A 25,782-nucleotide genomic window follows, 5' to 3' on the forward strand; every position below is an offset into this window, starting at 1 on the left:
TTCTCTCCACTTGCCGTCTTTCATCTATTTTTTTTTTTTTAGCTCGATGTAAACTTACAAAGTGGTTATAGCTCGTTGATTTAATTTACATTAACCCTAGATTCTGCCCCTAATTGAAAAAAAAAAGAAATTGATACCTGGTCTATTAAACATATCTTTTTAAGGAGATAAATGTTGAGCTAAGAGCATCTTCGAGTCAAAATAGCGGATGCCATAATCCACAGAACTAATCATGTCGTTCAAGTTTCACGTTGCTTTCTACCACATGCTTTTAGACTCATTTTTATGATAAGATAGATCTCTGATCTGATACAAAATGGATATGTAATTATGAATAGTCATTAACTCAATTTCTATAATACATTTTGAATATATATATATGTATATATTCATTGCTCTAGTGAGCTAGGTATTCAACGCTTCTTTAGCTGCGTACATTACTTCGACAGTAATGGTTTCAATCCCCTTTTGTCGTGCAAATTTCTCAGTATTTCTTTCTACCTTTTCTCTGGCAAAACGAGGAATTTTACTTAATTCTAGTCGACTTTCAGGATTCCAAATTAGGCCTATATCCGTAGACAATGATTTGGATATTATTTCTTTAGTATCATGACCACCAAAAATATCTAGAAGATGGTCCTCCATACCCAGAGCAAATGAGTTATAAACTAGATCAGCTATTTGATTAGTACCTTCGTAACCTAGAAAGGGTCGGTATCCCAAGGGAAAGTTTTGTATATGAACTGGTGCAGAAATAACTCCACAAGGAATATCAAGACGTTTACCAATATGACGTTCCATTTGAGTACCAAATATTGCAGATGGTTCCATGTGAGCGATCATATCTCCTACCTCAGCATGATCATCTGTGATCAGTATTTCATCGCAGAAACCTTGAATTTGCTCTTTGAACCATTCCGCATCATGTTTGCAATAAGTACCTGCACAACTCACACGAATCCCCATTTCTCGAACAAGTATCTTAGTGATTGAAGCAGCGTGCGTTGTATCACCAAAAACAACTGTTTCTTTGCCCGTCAAATTCTGACAATCAATAGATCTTGAAAACCAAGCAGCTTGGGAAACAAATCGAGTCTGTCCGTCGATATAAGGTTCATAATCCACTCTTTTACTCGATGAACTAAGAGCCAAGGTATTCACATTTTTTTGAATCTGGCGGATCCACTCCGCCATATCTACAGCTCCCATGGGAGCTGTAGATATGTAAGGCATACCATATTCTTTATTTAAATACATTGCTGTCATCAAGCCCACTTCACGATAAGGAATTAAATTGAACCAAGCTTTTGGTAAATTTTGAAGCTCTTCTACAGATCCTCCTTCAGGAATTATTTGATTAATTTGGATGTCCAAATCTCGTAATAAATGTCTTAACTCACGACAATCGTGTTGATTATGAAAACCCAATGTAAAAATTCCAATTATATTGACAGAAGGCGCATCGGTTAGAAATTGATCCCATTTTTCTTGTCTATGACATCTATCTAAATAATATCGAACCACCTGTTCTAAAGTTCTATCCGCTGCTTGAATTTCATTTACTTGATAATGATCAACATCTGCAAAAATTACGTCGGAATCAGAAATTATGGATGCTCTATTCACAAAGTTCTGTAAATCTTCTTGCAAAATACTAGAGGTACATGTAGGTGTCAATATGATAAGATCAGGATGTTCCTCTTTATCTTTCCGGAGAATATTATCCACAACTCTTTCTTGAGATCCACGTGCTAGTACGTGACGATCTACTATGCTAGCAGTTGCAGCAGTAAAATCTCTTTCGCGTTCTAACATAGAACGCATTACATTGAAATAGTCATCTCCTAGAGGAGCGTGCATAATGGCATGCACATTTTTGAAAGAACTAGCTACTCGTAGGGTTCCAATATGAGCAGGACCAGCGTACATCCAATAGGCTAATTTCATAAATTAGACTTTATCTCTATCTCAATTTGATCTGTATTCCCATCGTACACCACAAAAATATCCCTTTCTATATTTAGATCTTATTGAAATCATATTTCCGTTCTATAAGTATAGTCTATGAAAGGATGAGAAATCAAAAAAGAATTTTTTTTCTTCTTATTTCTTTTTTCAATAATACTGTTCCACCTGGGACGGAAGGATTCGAACCTTCGGAATAACAGGACCAAAACCTGCTGCCTTACCGCTTGGCCACGCCCCATTGTTGCTTTATTTTAATAAATTAATATCAATTGACGCAATGTTTCATTTTAATCTGAATTGCATTATTCTAATTCGATTCACTATAATTCTAGCGATTTCAAAGAGATTTTTTCATTTAAGCCAATAAGTATGTGACTACATACTGCATGCATATGAGCCTGCTTAGCTCAGAGGTTAGAGCGTCGCACTTGTAATGTGATGGTCATCGGTTCGATCCCGATAGCTGGCTCGTTTTTATTCTTTTCATTTCTTCCATTATCAACGTTGAAATCTATGAAATAAGGAAAAGACTCTTCCATTTCTGATCGCCGGTCCGCCGGGTCTGCCCTGGCATAATCTGTTTCAACTAGAAATGAATGATTGAAACATATCTTTTTTTCTCTCTACAATAGAAACAAAATTGAAAAATAATTTGTTTCTCTATTTCTATAGAAAATAATTCCAATATTCGTACTCTTTATATTATTCCTCTTTCCAACATTATTTGTTCATTTCTTGAAATAAGGAGTTTTTTATGTCTCGTTATCGCGGACCTCGTTTAAAAATAATAAATCGTCTCAAAACTTTACCAGGACTAAGTAAGAAAACACCCAATAGAACGGAACAGCCTAGTAAAAAAAAACATTCTAAACCTCCTAAACCTTCTAAATATCCTGTCCGTCTAAAAGAAAAACAAAGATTACGTTTTCATTATGGACTTACAGAACGCCAATTACTTCAATATGTTCGTATTGCTAGAAGAGCCAAGGGATCAACAGGTCAGGTTCTATTGCAATTACTTGAAATGCGCTTGGATAATATACTTTTTCGATTGGGTATGGCGCTTACCATTCCTGAAGCCAGACAATTAGTCAACCATAGGCATATCCTGGTCAATGATCGTATAGTAGATATACCAAGTTATCGTTGCAAACCCCAAGATTTTATATCTATAAAGGATAAACAAAGGTTGAGAGATAGAATTAATAACAATATAGATATTTTTCAGAAGGATAAGATGAGGGTGCCACCCCATTTAAATCGTATTAAAAAAAAGTCACAATATAGTGGATTAGTTAAAAAAATAATAGATAATAACCGTATCGGTTTGAAGATTAATGAATTATTGGTCGTAGAATACTATTCCCGTCGAGTTTAAATTGGGAATGAAAAGAAAGGATCTCTGCGCATCTGTCCCTCTGTATGTTACATGACAATGTCATTGTCAATAATACATTGATTGACGAATTATATTTTTAATATTTCTTTTTTTCCTTTGCCATACCTTTACTCTTTTTATTTTCTCTATCCCGAAATAGAAGGATATTGCGGGAGGATGAAAGCATCTTATTGGGTTTAGATTCATGAGAAAACGATGCAAAAAAGACTAAGGCGAATATACGGAAAGAGAGGGATTCGAACCCTCGGTAAACAGAAGCCTACATAGCAGTTCCAATGCTACGCCTTGAACCGCTCAGCCATCTTTCCTATACGATCTCTTCATTTGTCGACAAAATGAAAAGAACAAGTTTTATTATGTGATAACTTACTTTTGCATAAGTAAAGTATTTATGAAATCTGGCATAAAGACAAAAGAGTATTTTACCACACTCCTTCTTTTCTTCTTATTTCAAGATATTTTATCTTATTCGGGGTTTTATTGCCGATCCAATTGTGAAATTAAGCCAGATCTATTGATCCAGAATGATCCTATATATACATATATTATGAATCATTTTTCGGTAAGAATGAATGGTACAAATTATATCATAATGACTATACTCAATATATTCTATGTTTTAGAATAAGTATGAACACACACGATCCTGATTTTATCAAAAAGCAGAAAATTGACTCTTCACCAATTTACCGTTTACTTGCTCGTTTGATCCTTGGGATCATGAGCAAACGAGTGCGATATTTCTTAAATTTGCATATATAGATATAAACATTGTCTAAAATTCAATTTATTGTTCATCAATAAATTGAATGAACTCTTTCAAATATTCCCATTTTTTCTTTATTTAGAAAAAATGATAATGTTTACATATTTGCGATCGTAAGGAAATCCATTTATTATACTATTGTGCATTGGAATATAATTTTGTTCATGGAATCATTTCCGTATGGGGAATAAAAAAAAAATTATCAAATTTATAATTGACTATGCCTAGATCTCAAAGAAATGACAATTTTATCGACAAGACTTTCACAATTGTAGCGGATATATTATTGCAGATAATCCCAATGGCTTCAGGGGAGAAAAAGGCATTTACCTATTACAGAGATGGTGTGATTTGATATTTTTTTCTTTCTGCTTTTTCTCGTTTCGTAGAATGGCGGAATATTTATTAAGTTAAGTTAAAGAAAACTTACGCTTAGTGAAGGTGAGTTTTAGAAATAGAACAATTCTTTCTGTCGTGTATCCCCGATTTATGCAGCCTTAGATGCTTTGATCTTCTGAGATTCTAGTATTAAGCAAAAGGTTATATCTATTACATAGATGTTAATGGTCAAATCTATATGATAGGTATGCATAGGGGAAAAAGCACTACGCGTTAAAATCGACAACACAAATGCTTCGTTATAATACACAAAACCTTTTTAATGAAGGGCTAGTTAGAATGGTTGAGGCAACAAACATCCATCTCGTTTGTATTTCGGATACCGCTAGAACCATCGGAGACTGTTGAAGTGAATAATCCCCGTAAAATACAGTGCGTTAAGGACAAAGAAATTGGTAGAGGTTATGTTTATAGTGCTAAGCTAAAATACTTGGTATTTAGAAAAAAATCTTTGCAAGAAGGATAGCTAGAGATTCATCGGAAATACGCTAGTTCCTGTTAATTCATAATATAAGAAACTATTTTTTTGTCCATTTAATGGATTACTTCCCTTATTCTGTAAAAAAAGGAGGAGCCGTATGAGGTGAAATTCTCATGTACGGTTTTGAAGCGGAGATCATTTCAATTGAATGAACGACCGTAACGAATGTCAGCTCAATCCGAAGGGGAATATGCGGAAGCTTTACAAAATTATTATGAAGCCATGCGACCGGAAATTGACCCCTATGACCGAAGTTATATATTATATAATATAGGTCTTATCCACACGAGTAATGGGGAACATACTAAGGCTTTGGAATATTATTTCCAGGCATTAGAACGAAACCCGTCTTTACCACAAGCTCTTAATAATACGGCCTTGATCTGTCATTACGTGCGGCTATCTGTACTATAGAATGAATTCGTTTAGAACTACGGAAAAGAAAAAAAAAAGAGGCTTTCTACATATGCACCGTCCAAAACAACGGTTTTTTATCAGCTGTAGTCAAAAGAATATCCCTCATAGGAGCCCAAATATGAATCGGTAAATATAGCCTGGATAGTCCATGGATAAAATAAAATCAATTCAATTGATGGAAAAAGCACCATAAAGATCAATTATTGAAAGTTCGGGCTGATACGATCAAATCTGCTCATGGGCAAAAAAAAGGATTCAATTTATGTAATAGGGTTGATTTACTAGGCTATTGAGCAGTGGTGTAGCATCGGATCCTAAAGACGTGAAGTACTTTCCTGGTAGGAAAGTATTCTTCAAAATTTCTATACAGAACATAGATAGTTACCTCTTAAAAAGATTTTTATCTGATCTAATCTGAAGTAGATCTCTTTATTTCTAATACTTCATCTTTTTTAGGGTGGGAGAAAGGAGAAAACCTGATCATTTATCGAAAGTGAAGTTTGAAACTCATGTCATTGACCCATTCTGTTCTTTCGGTTAACCTGAACGTATTTCTTCTATTTTGGAAGTTTGGGTAAAGGACTAAAGAATAGTTGATTGAGCCGTATGAGGTAGGAAACTCTCAAGTACGGTTCTAAGGGAAGAAAACTTTTAGAAGTTGATCTATCCCGACCGAGGAGAACAGGCCATTCAACAGGGAGATCCTGAAATTGCGGAAGCTTGGTTTGATCAAGCTGCTGAGTATTGGAAACAAGCTATAGCGCTTGCTCCAAGCAATTATATCGAAGCACAAAATCGGTTAAAGATTACAGGACGTTTTGGAGAATGAAAATGTCTCGATTACTATACTGCGAAATCGTCAAGAATATGAAATTTATCCAGACAGGATAAATCCATTTTTCATACTATTCGAGCGAATTAGCTTCTCTTATTGCATTGTCATTATAAAAAAATATGTTTAAAATAAAACAAAGAATACTTTCTATGGATCGTTAATGAAAAAAATCTTTTCTCTATGGGCAAATCCCGTCCAGAGATATAATTTATTAAAGATTCATTAATAATTTATCAATTCAAAGTTCTTTTGAATTATAAAAGTGATCTGTAACATATGGGTCCAGAGATATGGATAAATAAATCTGGATATGAAGATAATGATTGTATTAATATTGATATCTTTTTTTACCACTCGACGGGAAAGACGTTTTATATCTCGCAACGGTCCATTAAGCACCTATCAGATATGTCATAATAAATATGAACACCTGTCTCAAATCGACTTCCCTATCATAGTCGCTCTAGTTTTGAACTGGGAAATAAAGAGAGGAACGAGTTGAGAATATATCTTTTTTTTTATTCGGCGGGTTTTTTCTCATGTCTCGTCTGGAAAGAGGAGAACTCAATGACCATTCGTTCACCGGAACCAGAAGTAAAGATCATAGTGGATAGGGATCCTGTTAAAACCTCTTTTGAAAAATGGGCTAAACCCGGTCATTTCTCAAAGACACTAGCCAAGGGACCTAATACTACCACCTGGATCTGGAACCTACATGCTGATGCTCACGATTTTGATAGCCATACCAATAATTTGGAAGAGATCTCCCGCAAAGTATTTAGTGCTCATTTTGGTCAATTAGCAATAATATTTATTTGGCTAAGTGGGATGTACTTTCACGGCGCTCGCTTCTCCAATTATGAAGCATGGCTAGGCGATCCTACTCACATTAAACCCAGTGCTCAGGTAGTTTGGCCGATAGTAGGCCAAGAAATTTTGAATGGAGATGTGGGTGGAGGTTTTCGAGGAATACAAATAACCTCTGGGTTCTTCCAGATTTGGCGAGCATCCGGAATAACTAGTGAATTGCAACTTTACTGCACCGCAATTGGTGCATTGATCTTTGCAGCGTTAATGCTTTTTGCTGGTTGGTTCCATTATCACAAAGCTGCTCCAAAATTGACTTGGTTCCAAGATGTAGAATCCATGTTGAACCACCATTTAGCAGGGTTACTAGGACTTGGCTCTCTATCTTGGGCAGGACACCAAATACACGTTTCTTTACCTATTAATCAACTCTTAGATGCTGGAGTGGACCCTAAAGAGATACCACTTCCTCATGAGTTTATTTTAAATCGTGAGCTTTTAGCTCAACTTTATCCCAGTTTCGCTAAGGGATTGACCCCATTTTTCACCCTGAATTGGTCGGAATATTCAGATTTTTTGACTTTTCGCGGAGGACTCAACCCAGTAACGGGGGGTCTGTGGCTGACCGATACTGCACACCACCATTTGGCTATTGCAGTTCTTTTTCTAATCGCTGGTCATATGTATAGAACCAATTGGGTTATTGGTCATAACCTCAAGGATATTTTGGAAGCTCATAAAGGTCCATTTACAGGGGAAGGACATAAAGGTCTTTACGAGATCTTAACTACTTCATGGCATGCTCAATTAGCTCTTAACCTAGCTATGTTAGGGTCTTTAACTATTGTCGTAGCTCACCATATGTATTCTATGCCTCCCTATCCATATCTAGCTACTGACTATGGTACCCAACTGTCTCTGTTCACGCACCATATGTGGATTGGTGGATTTCTCATAGTTGGCGCTGCTGCACATGCAGCTATTTTTATGGTAAGAGACTATGATCCGACTACTCAATACAACAATCTTTTAGACCGTGTTCTGAGACATCGTGATGCAATCGTATCACACCTCAACTGGGCATGTATTTTCTTAGGTTTCCATAGTTTTGGTCTATATATTCATAATGATACTATGAGTGCTTTAGGACGTCCTAAAGATATGTTTTCAGATACTGCTATACAATTACAACCTATCTTTGCTCAATGGGTACAAAACACTCATGCTTTAGCACCCAGTTTGACAGCTCCTGATGCAACAACAAGCACCAGCTTAACCTGGGGAGGCAGCGATTTGGTAGCAGTAGGTGCCAAAGTGGCTTTGTTACCTATTCCATTAGGAACTGCGGATTTTTTAGTACACCATATTCATGCATTTACTATCCATGTGACTGTATTAATATTACTGAAAGGTGTTTTATTTGCTCGCAGTTCTCGTTTAATACCCGATAAAGCGAATCTTGGTTTTCGTTTTCCTTGCGATGGGCCTGGTAGAGGAGGAACATGTCAAGTATCTGCCTGGGATCATGTCTTCCTAGGATTATTCTGGATGTACAATGCAATTTCGGTAGTAATATTTCATTTTAGTTGGAAAATGCAGTCTGACGTTTGGGGTAGTATAAGTGATCAGGGAGTGGTAACTCATATTACAGGAGGAAACTTTGCACAGAGTTCCGTTACAATTAACGGGTGGCTTCGTGACTTTCTATGGGCACAAGCTTCTCAAGTAATCCAATCTTACGGTTCTTCATTATCTGCCTATGGCCTTTTATTCTTAGGTGCTCATTTCGTTTGGGCATTTAGTTTAATGTTCCTATTTAGTGGCCGTGGATATTGGCAAGAACTTATTGAATCTATTGTTTGGGCTCATAATAAATTAAAAGTTGCTCCTGCTATCCAGCCAAGAGCCTTGAGTATTGTCCAAGGACGTGCTGTAGGAGTAGCTCATTACCTTCTGGGTGGAATCGTCACAACATGGGCGTTCTTCCTAGCAAGAATTATTGCAGTAGGATAATGACTAGGAGGATTTGAAAAGCATTATGGCATCAAGATTTCCAAAGTTCAGCCAAGGCTTGGCCCAGGACCCAACTACTCGTCGTATTTGGTTTGGTATTGCTACTGCACATGACTTTGAGAGTCATGATGATATTACCGAAGAGCGTCTTTATCAAAAGATTTTTGCTTCTCACTTTGGTCAGTTAGCTATAATCTTTCTGTGGACCTCTGGTAATTTGTTCCACGTAGCTTGGCAAGGCAATTTCGAAGCATGGGTCCGCGACCCCTTACATGTAAGACCTATTGCTCATGCAATTTGGGATCCTCATTTTGGTCAACCGGCCGTAGAAGCCTTTACCCGAGGAGGTGCCCCCGGTCCGGTCAATATTGCTTATTCCGGTGTTTATCAGTGGTGGTATACAATTGGCTTACGCACTAATGAAGATCTTTATACTGGAGCTCTTTTCTTGCTATTTCTTTCTGCTCTCTTTTTAACAGCGGGTTGGTTGCATCTACAACCTCAATGGAAACCAAGTGTTTCATGGTTTAAAAATGCCGAATCTCGTCTCAATCATCATTTGTCAGGGCTTTTCGGAGTCAGTTCTTTGGCTTGGACGGGGCATTTAGTTCATGTCGCTATTCCTGAATCAAGAGGAGAACACATAAGATGGGATAATTTTTTAGATGTATTACCGCATCCCGAAGGGCTGGAACCACTTTTTACAGGTCAGTGGAATCTTTATGCTCAAAATCCTGATTCCAGTAGTCATTTATTTGGTACTACTAAAGGGGCGGGAACTGCTATTCTAACTCTTCTCGGGGGATTTCACCCACAAACACAAAGTTTGTGGCTAACTGATATCGCGCATCATCATTTAGCTATTGCATTTGTGTTTTTCATTGCTGGCCATATGTATAGAACCAACTTTGGGATTGGACACAGTATAAAAGATATTTTAGAAGCACATGTTCCTCCGAAAGGCTTATTAGGACGCGGGCATAAGGGTCTTTACAACACAATCAATAATTCTCTTCACTTTCAATTAGGTCTTGCTCTAGCTTCTTTGGGAGTTGTTACTTCCTTGGTAGCTCAACACATGTATTCTTTACCTGCCTATGCATTCATAGCGCAAGATTTTACTACCCAAGCTGCATTGTATACTCATCATCAATACATTGCCGGATTCATTATGACAGGGGCATTTGCTCATGGAGCTATATTTCTCATTAGAGATTATAATCCAGAACAGAATAAGGATAATGTATTGGCGAGAATGTTGGAGCATAAGGAAGCCATAATCTCTCATTTGAGTTGGGTTAGTTTATTCCTAGGTTTTCATACCTTGGGACTTTATGTTCATAACGATGTTATGCTCGCTTTTGGTACTCCAGAAAAGCAAATCTTGATTGAACCCATATTTGCTCAATGGATACAATCTGCTCATGGTAAGACCTTATATGGTTTTGATGTACTCTTATCTTCAGCAAATGATCCAGCATTCAATGCTGGCAAAAGCTTATGGTTACCCGGTTGGTTGAGTGCTATTAACGATAATAAAAATTCACTGTTCTTAACAATTGGTCCCGGAGACTTTTTGGTTCATCATGCTATTGCTCTAGGTTTGCATACAACTACATTGATTTTAGTAAAAGGTGCTTTAGATGCGCGCGGTTCTAAGCTAATGCCTGATAAGAAAGATTTTGGTTATAGTTTTCCTTGCGATGGTCCGGGACGGGGCGGTACTTGCGATATTTCGGCCTGGGATGCTTTTTATTTAGCAGTTTTCTGGATGTTGAATACCATTGGATGGGTTACTTTCTATTGGCATTGGAAGCATATTACCTTATGGCAGGGAAATGTAGCTCAATTTAATGAGTCTTCCACTTATTTAATGGGATGGTTAAGAGATTATCTTTGGTTAAATTCTTCACAACTAATTAATGGATACAATCCTTTTGGTATGAACAGTTTATCTGTATGGGCGTGGATGTTCTTATTTGGGCATCTTGTTTGGGCTACTGGATTTATGTTTCTTATTTCTTGGCGTGGATATTGGCAAGAACTGATTGAAACTCTTGCATGGGCTCATGAACGCACACCTTTGGCTAATTTAGTTCGATGGAGGGATAAGCCGGTAGCTCTTTCCATTGTTCAAGCGCGATTAGTTGGATTAGCTCACTTTTCTGTAGGCTATATATTCACCTATGCAGCTTTCTTAATCGCCTCTACATCAGGCAAATTCGGTTAATTCTTTTTCATTTTATTCTAATATTTAGATTTTCTATCTAATCTCTATGCATAAAAAGAAAGAGTAATCCACGTAATACTTCTCCATCTCAAATTTGATCTATATTATTTATATAAACTAGCTGAATCATTATGGCAAGAAAAAGTCTCATTCAAAGAGAGAAAAAGAAACAAAGATTGGAAAGGAAATATAATTTGCTTCGCCAATCTTTGAAAAAAGAGATGAGCGAAGTCTCATCACTGGATGATAAATTGGATATTTATAGAAAATTACAATCTCTACCGCGTAATAGTGCACCTACACGTCTTCGTCGACGTTGTTTGAAGACTGGAAGACCCAGAGCCAATTATAGAGACTTTGAATTATCCGGATATATAATCCGTGAAATGGCTCACGCATGTTTGTTGGCTGGGGTGACCAAATCGAGTTGGTAGGTTCAAAAAAATTGCTTAAAGTTATTATTATGCTATCCTCCCTCCCTATATAGGAGGGAGAATAGCATACCCAAGGGATTGCTCGATGTACCCATTTTGGGGTATTATAACAAAGGTAATATGAGGGGATAGCGCGGAGTAGAGCAGTTTGGTAGCTCGCAAGGCTCATAACCTTGAAGTCACGGGTTCAAATCCCGTCTCCGCAAAGACACAATAAGTTTTTATATCCAAAAAGGATGGTTCATCCCATTTATCTTGGCCTTATGTATAAAGAAGATAAAAAATATGACTAAACGAATAACTAATTCATAATTCTATTCTATACTACAGATGGGCGGGTAGCGGGAATCGAACCCGCATCTTTTCCTTGGCAAGGAGAAATTGTACCATTCAACCATACCCGCATTTGACTCGATATATGGGTATAATATATACCCATATATTACCATTCTATGTAGGTCAATTTTTCAATTTGAATAGACTGATTGATCAATTATCAATCATACTAATAAAAAAAACCTCTCCCTTGAATACTCTCATTACCTGGTTTTTTCAAATTTATCGTAAATTCCCTTGTGAATAATTTATGATGCCCCCTAGAGAGGGGGGAGAGGGAAATTTGAAACCCAAAAGATCTTAAAACATATCTTAAGATATGAAAGAATTTAGAATACCTACTAAAAAGACTGATCCAATCCATAATGATACGCCGGAAAATAGTACATTTTTGTTACTTGACCAACCATTAGGAGAGGCAAGTGCGACAGGTACACCAATCACTAGTAGAGTTGAAATTGCAATTAATGCAAACACAGACGATTGGAACGCAATAGTCATGGTTGTGATCTTAAAAAGTTTCCAACAGATTCAAAAGGCTATACCATTCGATCCCTATCCGGTCAATTTTGAGTAAAATGCACTACGGATTTTTATTTGATCATAAATAAATCGAAATTCTCAAATTTTTCTTTTAGTATAAAAGAATCAATTTTATTTTTATCATCATGATATATATATATATATATATCACTGATAGCCCTATAGACAGATATTATCTGTCAGCATAAAATGAGTTATGCTAATTCGGGAGAGATGGCCGAGTGGTTGATGGCTCTGGTCTTGAAAACCAGTATAGTTCAAAAACTATCGAGGGTTCGAATCCCTCTCTCTCCTTTTGTTCATCGAACAACTAAACCTAACTTACAAAAAAGAAAAATCCTAGATAGAACTTAGTTCAGTACCAAAAAAATGCTCGGCTATATTCTATAGCCGAGCAACAAGGATTCAGCTGGAAGAATAATGACAAAGGATATAACTATCCCGCCTTTCAATAAAGATAATATCTAGTTTTATCTCTGGTTTAATTAAGAGGGGTCATGGAAAGAACAGGTTCAAAATCACGATCAATTCCTTTCTCAAATCCTGCTGCAGCTGCACGAGCTCTTCCTGCATGCCACAAATGACCTACGAAAAAGAAAAATCCTAGAACAAAATGAGAGGTGGCTAACCAACTTCGAGGTGAGACATAATTGACCGCATTAATCTCGGTAGCTACACCACCCACAGAATTTAAAGAACCTAAAGGAGCATGAGTCATATATTCTGCTGAACGTCGTTCTTGCCAAGGTTGTATGTCTTTTTTCAGCTTACTCAGGTCCAAACCATTAGGACCTCTTAGAGGTTCCAACCAGGGAGCACGAAGATCCCAAAAACGCATCGTTTCCCCTCCAAAAATAATTTCTCCAGTAGGAGAACGCATAAGATATTTACCTAAACCAGTAGGCCCTTGGGCAGACCCCACACTAGCTCCAAGACGTTGGTCTCTAACTAGAAAAGTAAATGCTTGTGCTTGAGAGGCCTCTGGGCCGGTAGGTCCATAGAATTCACTGGGATAAGCTGTATTGTTAAACCAAACAAAACAACAAGCAATGAAACCAAAGACAGAGAGAGCCGCCAAACTATAGGATAAGTAAGCTTCTCCGGACCATACAAACGCGCGGCGAGCCCACGCAAAAGGTTTTGTTAAGATGTGCCAGATACCACCGAAGATACAAATGGAACCTAACCACACATGTCCTCCAATTAGATCTTCTAGATTGTCAACGCTAACAATCCATCCCTCCCCTCCAAAAGGGGATTTAAGTAAATAACCAAATATAGTACTTGGGTTAAGCGTAAGGTTCGTAATTTTTCTTACATCTCCACCGCCGGGAGCCCAAGTATCATATATGCCACCAAAATACAAAGCCTTAAACACTAGGAGAAAAGCACCAACACCTAGCAAGATTAGGTGAATACCTAAAATTGTGGTCATTTTGTTCCTATCTTTCCATACATAACCAAAAAATGGAAAAGATTCTTCTAAAGTTTCGGGTCCAATTAGTGCGTGATAAATACCACCGAAGCCTAAAACTGCAGAAGAAATTAAGTGAAGTACCCCGGATACAAAATAGGGAAAAGTGTCCACGATTTCCCCACCAGGACCGACTCCCCATCCTAGAGTCGCTAGATGGGGAAGTAAAATCAATCCTTGTTCATACATAGGTTTTTCCGGTACAAAATGAGCCACTTCAAATAGATTCATTGCTCCAGCCCAGAATATATAGCTAAAAAACGTCGAAAAAAGATTCTTGCATTTGTATCAGGCTCTCGGGGAGCCCATTCAAAACTTTTTAGGGTTGCTAACCAACAGAAGAGCAGAGCTTTAGTTTCCGCTCACCGAGATAGACTAAAGCGGAAGAGAGATTTTCGTCGTTTGTGGATTACTCGGATTAATGCAGCATCCCGTGCGAATGGAGTTTCTTATAATAAATTCATACAATTTTTATACAAAAGGCAGTTGCTTACAAATCGTAGAACACTTGCGCAAATAGCTGTATTAAATAATAATTGCTTCTCTATGATGTTAGAAAATATTCTTGTGTCATGAAATAGTTAAACCCAATCTCCCGGGGAAATTCTCCGGGAAACTAGAGACAATACAAAAATGAATTTGGACCCACTTAGATAATTCAATTATTCATTTTTGAATAATCCTTTTTATTTATAGAATTGTTAGATATCCCAGCTCCGATTAAATGTAGGAGCAAGTTGGCTCTAATTACTTTTCATTTTAAAGAAAGAAAAGGTATCAAACATAGAATACGAGCTTGTTTAACAGCCCTAGCTATTAAGCGTTGTTGTTTCAACGCTAATCGATTCGTTCGGCGAGATAGTATTTTTCCTTGCTCGCTAATAAATCGATTAATTAAGCTAATATTTTTATAATCGATTTGCTCTCCAGGCCGAATTGTCGATAGACGTTTTCGAAAAGACTGCTGATTTGGGGAAAATCGCTTAGATGTATTTCGAAAAGATGGCTTAGATCTATTTCGAAAATATGGCTTAGATCTATTCCGAAAATATGGCTTAGATCTATTCCGAAAAGAGGGAGATGTATTCCGAAAAGATGGCTTCATTTTATTCATAGTTTGTTTTATGAACCTTTCAAATACTTTTTTTTTTCAAAATATTTCGAAAAGAAATATTGACAGTGACATATTTTGTTAAAATACAAAGATAGAAAAATATCTTTGATATATTTCTATTCCTGGGTCAAAATGATAGATTCAATCTATTTTTTTATTTCTCCATGAATAGTATGCTTGTAACAATAAGGACAAAATTTCTTTAATTCCAATCAAAGAGGAGTATTGCGTCGATTTTTTCGAGTCGTATATCTCGAAATACCCGGTGATTTTTTATTAACACTATCTTGAGTACAACTAGTACATTCTAAAGTAATTGTTACTCTTACATTTCCACCCTTGGCCATATAACTTACTTTGGATATTGTATCTACTTCTTTTCTTTTCAATTCGGAAAAAAGAGAAGAAAGAGAAGAAAGAGAAAGGAATAGAAGTTTTCTAAGAATGATTAAAGATTTTATTACTTAATTCATTCTCGTAATAAAATCTTTAATTAAAAGTTTTCAGTAGTTTACTATTTGAGGAACTTTTGGATCTATATTTTTTTTTATTATTCTAACTTCCCCCCCTTGAATTCTAAAGAGATTGAATCTAATTTATTTTCTTTATCCAAGAAGAAAAGGAAATGAATCTAACATCATTTTTTTTTCTTTCGGGTTCGCGGGAGAGGAAAATGAAAGTCAAAAAAAGGGAAAAATAAGGGCATCCGGGAAAAAATGATTTATCTCAATTAATAAACCGGCTAAAAATCCCAACGATAAAGCAGCTAACACAGGCGCTGTGGAAAGATATGTTTTTATATCTTGCATTGTTCGTAAGTTCTCCTTCTCAATCGTGATGGATATATTATATGGTCAACTACATCCGTAGTTTATGAGTAACTGCAAACAGATATTTGCACAAGTTGGTTTTTTTTTTTTTTTTTTTTAACAGAACATGAACATGTGATAGTAATCAAGTAGTACTGTCAATAAATAGACATCTTATAGATCCGTGTATACAGTCTATTCACGAAATCAAATGGGAATCAAGGCGGATAAATGTGGAAAACAAAATTGATTTTTTTTTAATATGAAATATTGAATGAAAATACTCACGATTAAAAGGGATGTAGCGCAGCTTGGTAGCGCGTTTGTTTTGGGTACAAAATGTCGCAGGTTCAAATCCTGTCATCCCTACCTAGTATTCTTTCTTTTTTTTTATAAAAGAAAAGAAAAAAAATCGAGCGATTTTTATTCAAAGGAACATCAATAATCGGTGATTGAGGCATACCACATGCAAAAATGTTTTAAGAGTCAAAAAGGCCCTTCTTTGCTTAAAAAAAAAAAGCGCTCTTAGTTCAGTTTGGTAGAACGCAGGTCTCCAAAACCTGATGTCGTAGGTTCAAATCCTACAGAGCGTGATTCTGCTTTTTTTCCGATCTTCTTGTCACTTAAACTGAAAAAGCTAATGGAATCTGATCCTTCAGAATCAGTAGGAGACCCCTTCATAATATGGTCCTAAATCAAATATCCAATTGATCACCGCGTCGGTACTGTAAATATGCAGTTACAAATAATCCAGCCAAAGTTATAGGAATTAGACCTAACACAATTCCGGATAACAAAACTTCAATCATATTTTTTTTTATTAAAAAAGAATAGGTAAGGATTAATAGCTAATCTACATAGTACCTCAAATTGACTCGGAATCTCAATCCCTATTGAGGGTTTTATTTTATTTCAAATAAGTCGTATACTGCTTAACCCGATGAATAGGACTGAGGTGAAAATAAGCAAAGCTAATAAAAAACCAAAATAACTAATTATAGTAAGCATGGAAGAGATCGATGAAAAAAAGCAATGATTGATACGTATTTTTGTCAGGCAATTACCTCAATTTTTTTATCTAGGAGCAGAAAAAAGAGTTGATAATAAATACATACAAAGTTAGAATGGAATATCTAACAATTGTTAATTGTTATGAACAAACATAGAGAGAATAGACAATAAAAAGGTATTCTGTTCTAAAAAAAGTGAAGATGAAATCTCCCACTCATAAATAAAATAAATACCAATTGTGGTAGTAATTTTACAATTTATCCTACGTAATAGTCTAATACCAAGTATTAGATGAATGAATTTGACAATGATTCTGATTAAATCACCTTACATTATCTCTACTAGTCTTTAGAACGAAAAAAATTTTTGCTACAGCCAAGCATAGTAAAAACACCGTACGCTATAAATGTATTCACTTTTTCCATATGCTCCTTTAATTTTAAGGGCAGGTTTTTTTAGTAAAACCTGAAATCCTTTTTTTGTAAAAGAACTTCTAAAGGAAAATAGGAATAGAATAACATAGTTACAATTCGATCAAGATAATTTCCACTATTCATCGATTTCTTTTTATTCATAAGAGGAATAACACTTCGGTCGTTGACACTTCGAAGTGCTATCTACAGAAGTCATTAAGTTCATATAGTATTATAAACACACAATATAAATAACATAAAAACAAAATAGAAAAAGAAAGTATAATATTTTCAATGAGTTGTATTTATAGTGAATGATACTCCTTAATCTTCTTAAAACGACATGCGTGTATTCGAGTGATAAAGTAACCTGTGGAAGTGAGAGCCATTACAATTATTAATGCTCAAATGAAATTAATTTCCCCATAATCCGTATATCCAATTGTTGCAATATAGAAACAGGGTTCCTTCCGGAAGCTATTATTAAATTGAAATATGCGAGATTCTCTCATTTCTGTTCAGTAAAAAAAAAAATGTTTGAATTAAGTTCATCAAACAGGGCTGGAGTAACTGGCAGCTAGCAGGATGGTTCTATCCTGCTCTCTTTTAATGTTAAGCAAAATTATATTGCTATGTTAGAAGCAGGCTAGCTATACTTAGTATACTTCAAATATACCCTTGGTATCATATTGACAATCAAGCAAAGATTGTAGAAGATATCAGTAGTTTTCCATTTCCTGATCTCTTTCTTTCATGGGATCAATTTACCCTTGATTTTACAATAATATAGGGAGCTTAGCATGTCTGGGAATACGGGAGAGCGCGCTTTTGCTGACATTATTACTAGTATTCGATACTGGGTTATCCACAGCATTACTATACCTTCTCTATTCATTGCAGGTTGGTTATTTGTCAGGTTGGTTATCGGGGGGAAGGCTATTGTTGGTTGTTGACCTTCTATAGTAGACTTAATCAAGAGGGTCCAATAGACAGTGGTTGACCCTGTGGCGGATGTCAGCGGTTCGAGTCCTCTTATCTCCATCCCGTGACGATTCTGCGGAGCAGATCAATCAGAATCGGCAGTTTTCTCTATTATTTATCGTTCATGGACGTTGATAAGATGCTTTCATGTCTTTACTATAGTAGCTCCTTAAGACGGCCTTGAACGGCAAGGTTCAAAAAACTAAAGGGCCTACGGTGGATACCTAGGCACCCAGAGACGAAGAAGGGCGTGGTAAGCGACGAAATGCTTCGGGGAGTGGAAATTGAGCATAGATCCGGAGATCCCCGAATAGGTTAACCTTTTTAACTATCTGTCGAATCCATAGGCAGACAAGGGGCAACCTGGCGAACTGAAACATCTTAGTAGCCAGAGGAAGAGAAAGCAAAAGCGATTCCCGTAGTAGCGGCGAGCGAAATGGGATCAGCCTAAACCGTTTAAACGGGGTTGTGGGAGAGCAATCTAAGCGTCATGCTGCTAGGCGAAGCAGTGGGTGGAATACCGCACCCTAGATGGTGAGAGTCCAGTAGCCGAAAGCATCGTGACAGCTTACGCTCTAACCCGAGTAGCATGGGGCACGTGGAATCCCTTGTGAATCAGCAAGGACCACCTTGTAAGGCTAAATACTCCTGGGTGACCGATAGCGAAATAGTACCGTGAGGGAAAGGTGAAAAGAACCCCCAGCGGGGATTGAAATAGAATATGAAACCGTGACGCTCTCAAGAAGTGGGAGGAGATCCGATCGCCTGCCTGTTTCTCATCTCAAGCAGTGGGAGGAGATCTGACCGCGTGCCTGTTGAAGAATGAGCCGGCGACTTATAAGTAGTGGCTTGGTTAAGGGAACCCACCGGAACCGTAGCGAGAGCGAGTCTTCATAGGGCAATTGAATTGTCACTGCTTATGGACCCGAACCTGGGTGATCTATCCATGACCAGGATGAAGCTTAGGTGAAGCTAAGTAGAGGTCCGAACCGACTGATGTTGAAAAATCAGCGGATGAGTTGTGGTTAGGGGTGAAATGCCACTCGAACCCAGAGCTAGCTGGTTCTCCCCGAAATGCGTTGAGGCGCAGCGGTTGACTGGATCTTCTAGGGGTAAAGCACTGTTTCGGTGCGGGCTGCGTGAGCGGTACCAAATGGAGACAAACTCTGAATACTAGAGATAAACAAGGGTCAGCCAGTGAGACGATGGGGGATAAGCTTCCCGTAAAAATAAATCAATATTAGCTGTGGCTCACATCCACAAATAACATTCAAAATAATATGAATTTGAATCAATTTGGATCTTTATTTCACAAAATTATCTATATGTTGATATTTTCAATTACTGGAATTTCAACTTATTATTTTCTGACCAAAGTGGTTGGACCCAAGTCTTCTAAATTTTTCTGACGCCGTAGAGGTCGGGTAACCAATTCAAGTACATCTCTTGCATTGGCAAACCCATGAATCTGAGCAAAAGTAAATTCAACTGACCATTTAGTACTAATTCCTCTTGCTTCTAGCGGGTTAGCATGAGCCATTCCCGTGATAGCTAAATCGGGTTGTAATTCGCGTATACGTCGTATTTGATTTGAATTATCTGGTTTCTCCACAATTCGTGGTATTGGTACGCGCATTTTCATACATGTATCTTGTAAAAGTGATAATTCAGCAGCTTGATATCGTTTATCCATATATGGAATGCCAATTTCATGAACAATCATTCCACATCTTATTAAGAATCTTGCTAGAGATACTTCTAGCAGATTATCTCCCATGAAAAAGACAGACTTATCACGTACCAAATCAAGATAATCCTTTAAACTTTCCCATATCCGTTCCTCCCTTTCCTCCAAACCTTGGGGTTCAATACCAAATATAGGACAAATCTTTTCAATCCAAGCACGCGTTCCGTCTGGACCGATAGGAAAAGGAGCTTCAATTAATTGACATTTTTCGCGTCTTATCAAAGTTGTAGCTGTCCGGCTCAAAAATGGGTTAACACCACAAACATAAACTCCATCACCCAATGATGGAAGATCGGTGTATTTTTGAGCAGGTAACCAACCTGATACCTTGATGGATTGACGTTTTAATTCTAGATTTAGTTGAGAAGCCACATTGGACGGCAAAGATCCGAAAAGAACTAAGGAGGGGTGATTTGCATATTCAACCAATTCCTCTTTTTTTCTAGAATGAGAAATGAAAAAATTTTGTATAGTTTCTTTTCGTTCACGAACAGAGAATTCCGGTTCTGGACAACGATGTGCCATCGCAGCTAACACAGTATCTTCTCCTTGAGTAAAAGCATAATCGAGTCCATTCGCTCTTGCCACTAGAATTGGGATTCCAATTTCCCATTCTAGCTTGGGTGCCATACCTTCCAAATCCATTTTGATTATCTCTGTAGTACAAGTACCTATCCATATGATCACGCTGGGGTCTCTATCTTTTTTTATTCGAATACAAAGTTTTTTTAATCCTTCATAATCATTCAATTGAGCCGAGATATCTCCTTCTTCCAATTCTGCCATTGCATAGCGAGGTTCTGCAAAAATCATTACTCCAAGTGCATTTTGCAGAAAATAACCGCATGTCTTTGTACCCACAACTAAAAAGAAACTATCTTCAATCTTTTGATATAACCAAGATACACAGCTAATTGGACAAAAAGTATGATAATTACCTGTCTCACATTCGACAGTGAGAGTTTCATCAATTTTCACTGACATAAATGACTATAACTATGTTGATTAAATCGTCGTAAATCCAAGTAAATTTTCCTTATTATTTTTATGTTTCCCCTCATCAATAGGATTGAGATAAAGGTCAGAGAGCAAACTGAATAATTCCCGATCTGGAATCTCCTTTGGCACAATACCTTCTGGTTGGGACAATATTTGATCCGCTATGTCTAAATAATATTCACATACATAGTTAAGTGATGGTTCGGATCCAACCATTTCAAATAAGGTTTTGCCCTTGACTCTCGAAACTCGAATATCTTCAATAAGAGGTAACACTTCTATTACGGGCATTGGACAGGCTTCTACATATTTATTGATAAGATCTCTTTTAGATGTACGATTTCCAACCAAACCTGCTAATCGCAGTGGATGTGTACGAGCTTTTTCCCTGATAGAAGCAGTAATACGATTAGCTGCAAATAATGCATCAAATCCATTATCTGTAATAATGACACAATAATCTGCATAATTCAACGGAGCAGCAAAACCTCCACAAACCACGTCGCCCAATACATCAAATAATATTATATCATATTCGTAAAATGCATTTAATTCTTTTAACAATTTCACAGTCTCTCCTACCACATATCCCCCGCATCCGGCTCCTGCAGGCGGCCCCCCAGCTTCCACACAATCTACCCCTCCATAACCTTTATGAATGACATCTTCGGACCAAATATCTTCATAATGATAATCTTTGGACTGCAAAGTATCTATAATTGTAGGTATCAAAAATCCTGTCAGAGTAAAAGTACTATCATGTTTGGGATCACATCCAATCTGTAACACTTTTTCACCACGTCTAGCTAGGGCAATTGAAATATTACAACTAGTGGTTGATTTACCAATTCCGCCTTTTCCATAAACTGCTATTTTCATCTTTTCATCTCCTTTTATTTCTTTTTTATCTTCCGAACTTGTGATTCGTTTGATCTAATTTTGAGTTGAACTTTGCCTTATTTATATTATATAATTGTAGCATGTTACAATTGTTTGACATTGTTTTTTTTTTTAGCCCCCTCACATCTTAAACCTCATTCTCTCCTGAGTAAATGGAGGAAGCCAAGCAAAAGACCCTTCCTCCATTCCCAGATCAATGCAATTTTATTCATTAATTTGAAGCGGATGGAACTCCCCGCTAATTAAGACTTAGTTCTCTTTATTCAAATAATAGAATAAAAAAACCAATTGACTGCATGGCAAATGATAAGAGGAGAAGATAGGTTTGGGATTCGATTTGGTTACTGCCTCCAAATGAATGCTTTTGTTATGTTATATGTGATGTCGTGTATGGTTATTTCAATGAATCAATGCAAAACCAAGGAAATAGTTTTGGAAAGATCCCAATCCTCCCATCGATTCAGTTTGTTCTTTTTTCAAATATCTCTATTTTATTATTAGATTTTGTTATATGTATATAGCAACATACATACATAACATTTGGTATATGTATATACATATACACATAACATAATGTATCGTCAATCACTCATCATTTGATTCATGATAGAAAATCACAATGAATTGAATCCGGTCGATTTTTTTTACCGGGCGAACGACGGGGATCGAACCCGCGCGTGGTGGATTCACAATCCACTGCCTTAGAACCACTTGGCTACGTCCGCCCCAAACTAATTGACAGTCTCTGTCTACGGTCATTCCATTTCAAGAAGAATGGTTCTAAGCCCCGAAAATGAACTAATAATGAAACTATTATATTATTAGTTAGTTATGAACTCTTCAGTTCTGTTGGCAAGCTCTGACCGGACATCAAAGTGATGCATTGCAAGATAAATAACCTTCAATACAACTCTCGAGCAAGTTCGTTACATTTCTTTATTTGTTTGTTGAAAACAATAGTTTTTGGTATCCAATTTAAGATCTGAGCCGATACTTATTATTATTATTAATATGCATCCATGGCTGAATGGTTAAAGCACCCAACTCATAATTGGGAAGTCGCGGGTTCAATTCCTGCTGGATGCACAATAAAAGTTATTGTGCTCTGCTCGCAATAACTTTTAGTTTTATGACGGAAAAATTAGACGGAAAAAAGCAGTACCAAACCTTTCAGTTTTGGTACTGCTTTCTTTTTTGCTTTTCAAGGATTGAAAGACACTAACAATTCATCGGATTGAGTAATTAGCCGTCTATAGAATTAGCTTCAACAGCAGCTAGATCCAGAGGGAAGTTGTGAGCGTTACGCTCGTGCATCACTTCCATACCAAGGTTAGCACGATTAATGATATCGGCCCAAGTGTTAATTACACGACCTTGACTGTCAACAACAGATTGGTTGAAATTGAATCCATTTAAGTTGAAAGCCATAGTGCTGATGCCCAAAGCAGTAAACCAGATACCTACTACTGGCCAAGCAGCTAAAAAGAAATGTAGAGAACGGGAGTTGTTGAAACTAGCATATTGGAAGATCAATCGGCCGAAATAACCGTGAGCAGCTACAATATTGTAGGTTTCTTCTTCCTGACCAAATTTGTAACCTGCATTAGCAGACTCATTTTCGGTAGTTTCCCTGATCAAACTCGAAGTTACCAAGGAACCATGCATAGCACTAAATAGAGAGCCGCCGAATACGCCAGCTACACCTAACATGTGAAATGGATGCATAAGAATATTGTGTTCAGCCTGGAATACGATCATGAAATTGAAAGTACCAGAGATTCCTAGAGGCATACCATCAGAGAAACTTCCTTGACCAATAGGGTAAATCAAGAAAACAGCAGTAGCTGCTGCTACTGGAGCTGAATATGCAACAGCAATCCAAGGACGCATACCTAGACGGAAGCTAAGCTCCCACTCACGACCCATATAGCAAGCTACACCAAGTAGGAAGTGTAGAACGATTAGCTCATAGGGACCACCGTTGTATAGCCATTCATCAACAGAAGCTGCTTCCCAGATGGGATAGAAATGCAGACCAATGGCTGCAGAGGTAGGAATAATAGCACCGGAAATAATATTGTTTCCATAAAGAAGAGAACCGGAAACAGGTTCACGAATACCATCAATATCTACTGGAGGAGCTGCAATGAAAGCGATAATGAATACAGAGGTTGCAGTCAATAGGGTAGGAATCATTAAGACACCGAACCATCCAATGTAAAGACGGTTTTCAGTGCTAGTGATCCAATCGCAAAAACGATTCCATAGGCTTGCGCTTTCGCGTCTTTCTAAAATTGCGGTCATGGTTATAACTTGGTTTATTTAATCATTAGAAGCTCCCAAGCATACACATAAGGCTTGTTATTCAACAGTATAATATGAGACATATCTGTATGTCAACCAATATTTATTTTGACATCTTTATGAATACTATAGAAATTCATGGTATCTTCCTCCATAAACTATATGCACATATATTGAAATACTTTTGAATAGTATAATATCTGTAGGTATTAATACCGGTATTAATGCGCTCTATGAGCATTCCTTCTTTCTTTATGATTCAAGGTAATATAATAATAGTATTTATTACCTTGAAGTTAAATGTTATTGGAGAAAACTGGGTAAGAAAGACCTTATCATTTCTCAGATGATTCCCGAATAGTGGGATGCCGCCTCTCTTGCTTATTAAGAGCAATGAATAACATGAATTGGATTGGATGATAAGTAAAAATACCTTTAGGTACTAGATTCTAGTACTCTGGGTTGCCCGGGACTTGAACCCGGAGCTCATCGGATGGAGTGGATTATCCGCTCTTTCTTTTTATAAGAGCAAGAAATCTCTCCCCAAACCGTGCTTGCAATTTTCATTGCACACGGCTTTCTCCATGTAGTAATTTACTAATCATTTGGTGGGATTCCCGGGTGGAAAAGAGCTATAGGATCATAAATTGATCTTGGCAATTGCTCAATAAGCATTTCATTGGTCAAATCAGTTTTCTATTTGTTTATTCTGCATCTTTTGCCAGAAATTAGCCAGGGGATTTATCTGGCTAATTTCTGAATTCCAAATTCGTTCTCTCTGTGAACGAGTTTTTGAAAAGGACGAAGAAATGAATTTTTCTTTTGAAAATGATTTTGTAAAGAGTTCCGAACCTAATTGTTCCCGAACTACACGTATCGTACTTTTATGTTTACAGGCCAAAGTTTTAGCACACGAAAGTAGAAGTATATATTTTATATGATATAAACCCTCTTGATTGATTGATCCACTGTAGTAATGAAAAAGATTTATCCAAATTCGATCGAATCGATCGAGGATATCATCATCTGATAGACTGGTCCAAGACAATTTACTAATTGGCCACCCTGAGATGTCACAAAACTTTTCTTTAGCCAAAAAGAAAAGAATTGCTCTAATCGGAGCTATTGGGTTTAATTCATTGGTAATGAGATCGGTAATGAATAAATCGTCTAGCATTTTGACCCTAACCACGAGAGGTTTCATTTTAACATGCAGAAAATAACCTAAAAAAGAAAAAGAAGTCTTGGATAATTGAAGACTGCATATCCTATACGGTTGAAACCAAAGATGAAAATAGTATTGCCAAAAATGAAACAGATGATATCTACATTTTTTCACTTGAAGGTGCGTACCCTTTAGAGCCATAAGGGATCTTTCTCCATATCTCACATAATGGATGAA

General features: G+C 37.0%; 8 protein-coding genes and 8 non-coding genes across 16 annotated transcripts; 9 read left to right on the top strand and 7 right to left on the bottom strand.

Moving 5' to 3' along the window:
* Positions 1-405: 405 nt before the first annotated feature.
* On the bottom strand, positions 406-1,929 carry LOC131858048 (light-independent protochlorophyllide reductase subunit B-like). Its single transcript, XM_059210920.1, has one exon. It carries the CDS (start codon positions 1,927-1,929, stop codon positions 406-408), a length of 1,524 nt encoding a protein of 507 aa, XP_059066903.1.
* Positions 1,930-2,364: 435 nt separating this feature from the next.
* On the top strand, positions 2,365-2,437 carry TRNAT-UGU (transfer RNA threonine (anticodon UGU)). Its single transcript has one exon. It is a non-coding gene; the product is annotated as a tRNA-Thr (tRNA).
* On the top strand, positions 2,387-4,181 carry LOC131057492 (small ribosomal subunit protein uS4c-like). The gene has a single exon (XM_057991674.2). The coding sequence runs from the start codon at positions 2,723-2,725 to the stop codon at positions 3,344-3,346; it is 624 nt and encodes a 207-aa protein (XP_057847657.1). The 5' UTR covers positions 2,387-2,722; the 3' UTR covers positions 3,347-4,181.
* On the top strand, positions 3,387-9,085 carry LOC131057473 (photosystem I P700 chlorophyll a apoprotein A1). The gene has a single exon (XM_057991655.2). The coding sequence runs from the start codon at positions 6,833-6,835 to the stop codon at positions 9,083-9,085; it is 2,253 nt and encodes a 750-aa protein (XP_057847638.2). The 5' UTR covers positions 3,387-6,832.
* TRNAS-GGA (transfer RNA serine (anticodon GGA)) lies at positions 3,589-3,675 on the bottom strand. Its single transcript has one exon. It is a non-coding gene; the product is annotated as a tRNA-Ser (tRNA).
* Positions 9,086-9,110: 25 nt separating the features above from the next.
* Positions 9,111-11,584, top strand: LOC131057474 (photosystem I P700 chlorophyll a apoprotein A2). Its single transcript, XM_057991656.1, has one exon. The coding sequence runs from the start codon at positions 9,111-9,113 to the stop codon at positions 11,313-11,315; it is 2,205 nt and encodes a 734-aa protein (XP_057847639.1). The 3' UTR covers positions 11,316-11,584.
* Positions 11,481-14,344, bottom strand: LOC131057472 (photosystem II CP43 reaction center protein-like). The gene has a single exon (XM_059219785.1). The coding sequence runs from the start codon at positions 14,331-14,333 to the stop codon at positions 13,110-13,112; it is 1,224 nt and encodes a 407-aa protein (XP_059075768.1). The 5' UTR covers positions 14,334-14,344; the 3' UTR covers positions 11,481-13,109.
* On the top strand, positions 11,882-11,955 carry TRNAM-CAU (transfer RNA methionine (anticodon CAU)). The gene has a single exon. It is a non-coding gene; the product is annotated as a tRNA-Met (tRNA).
* TRNAS-UGA (transfer RNA serine (anticodon UGA)) lies at positions 12,836-12,922 on the top strand. Its single transcript has one exon. It is a non-coding gene; the product is annotated as a tRNA-Ser (tRNA).
* Positions 14,345-16,320: 1,976 nt separating the features above from the next.
* On the top strand, positions 16,321-16,394 carry TRNAP-UGG (transfer RNA proline (anticodon UGG)). The gene has a single exon. It is a non-coding gene; the product is annotated as a tRNA-Pro (tRNA).
* Positions 16,395-16,544: 150 nt separating this feature from the next.
* TRNAW-CCA (transfer RNA tryptophan (anticodon CCA)) lies at positions 16,545-16,618 on the top strand. Its single transcript has one exon. It is a non-coding gene; the product is annotated as a tRNA-Trp (tRNA).
* A 3,037-nt stretch (positions 16,619-19,655) lies between these two features.
* Positions 19,656-21,161, bottom strand: LOC131875454 (light-independent protochlorophyllide reductase subunit N). Its single transcript, XM_059219784.1, has one exon. The coding sequence runs from the start codon at positions 21,159-21,161 to the stop codon at positions 19,791-19,793; it is 1,371 nt and encodes a 456-aa protein (XP_059075767.1). The 3' UTR covers positions 19,656-19,790.
* Positions 21,162-21,182: 21 nt separating this feature from the next.
* LOC131875459 (light-independent protochlorophyllide reductase iron-sulfur ATP-binding protein-like) lies at positions 21,183-22,658 on the bottom strand. The gene has a single exon (XM_059219790.1). The coding sequence runs from the start codon at positions 22,053-22,055 to the stop codon at positions 21,183-21,185; it is 873 nt and encodes a 290-aa protein (XP_059075773.1). The 5' UTR covers positions 22,056-22,658.
* A 68-nt stretch (positions 22,659-22,726) lies between these two features.
* On the bottom strand, positions 22,727-22,801 carry TRNAH-GUG (transfer RNA histidin (anticodon GUG)). The gene has a single exon. It is a non-coding gene; the product is annotated as a tRNA-His (tRNA).
* A 1-nt stretch (position 22,802) lies between these two features.
* On the bottom strand, positions 22,803-25,769 carry LOC131875455 (photosystem II protein D1). Its single transcript, XM_059219786.1, has one exon. The coding sequence runs from the start codon at positions 24,378-24,380 to the stop codon at positions 23,319-23,321; it is 1,062 nt and encodes a 353-aa protein (XP_059075769.1). The 5' UTR covers positions 24,381-25,769; the 3' UTR covers positions 22,803-23,318.
* TRNAM-CAU (transfer RNA methionine (anticodon CAU)) lies at positions 23,090-23,162 on the top strand. The gene has a single exon. It is a non-coding gene; the product is annotated as a tRNA-Met (tRNA).
* Positions 25,770-25,782: the final 13 nt, after the last annotated feature.

The sequence above is a fragment of the Cryptomeria japonica genome, chromosome 1 (assembly GCF_030272615.1).
Source record: "Cryptomeria japonica chromosome 1, Sugi_1.0, whole genome shotgun sequence".
Classification (NCBI taxonomy): domain Eukaryota; kingdom Viridiplantae; phylum Streptophyta; class Pinopsida; order Cupressales; family Cupressaceae; genus Cryptomeria; species Cryptomeria japonica.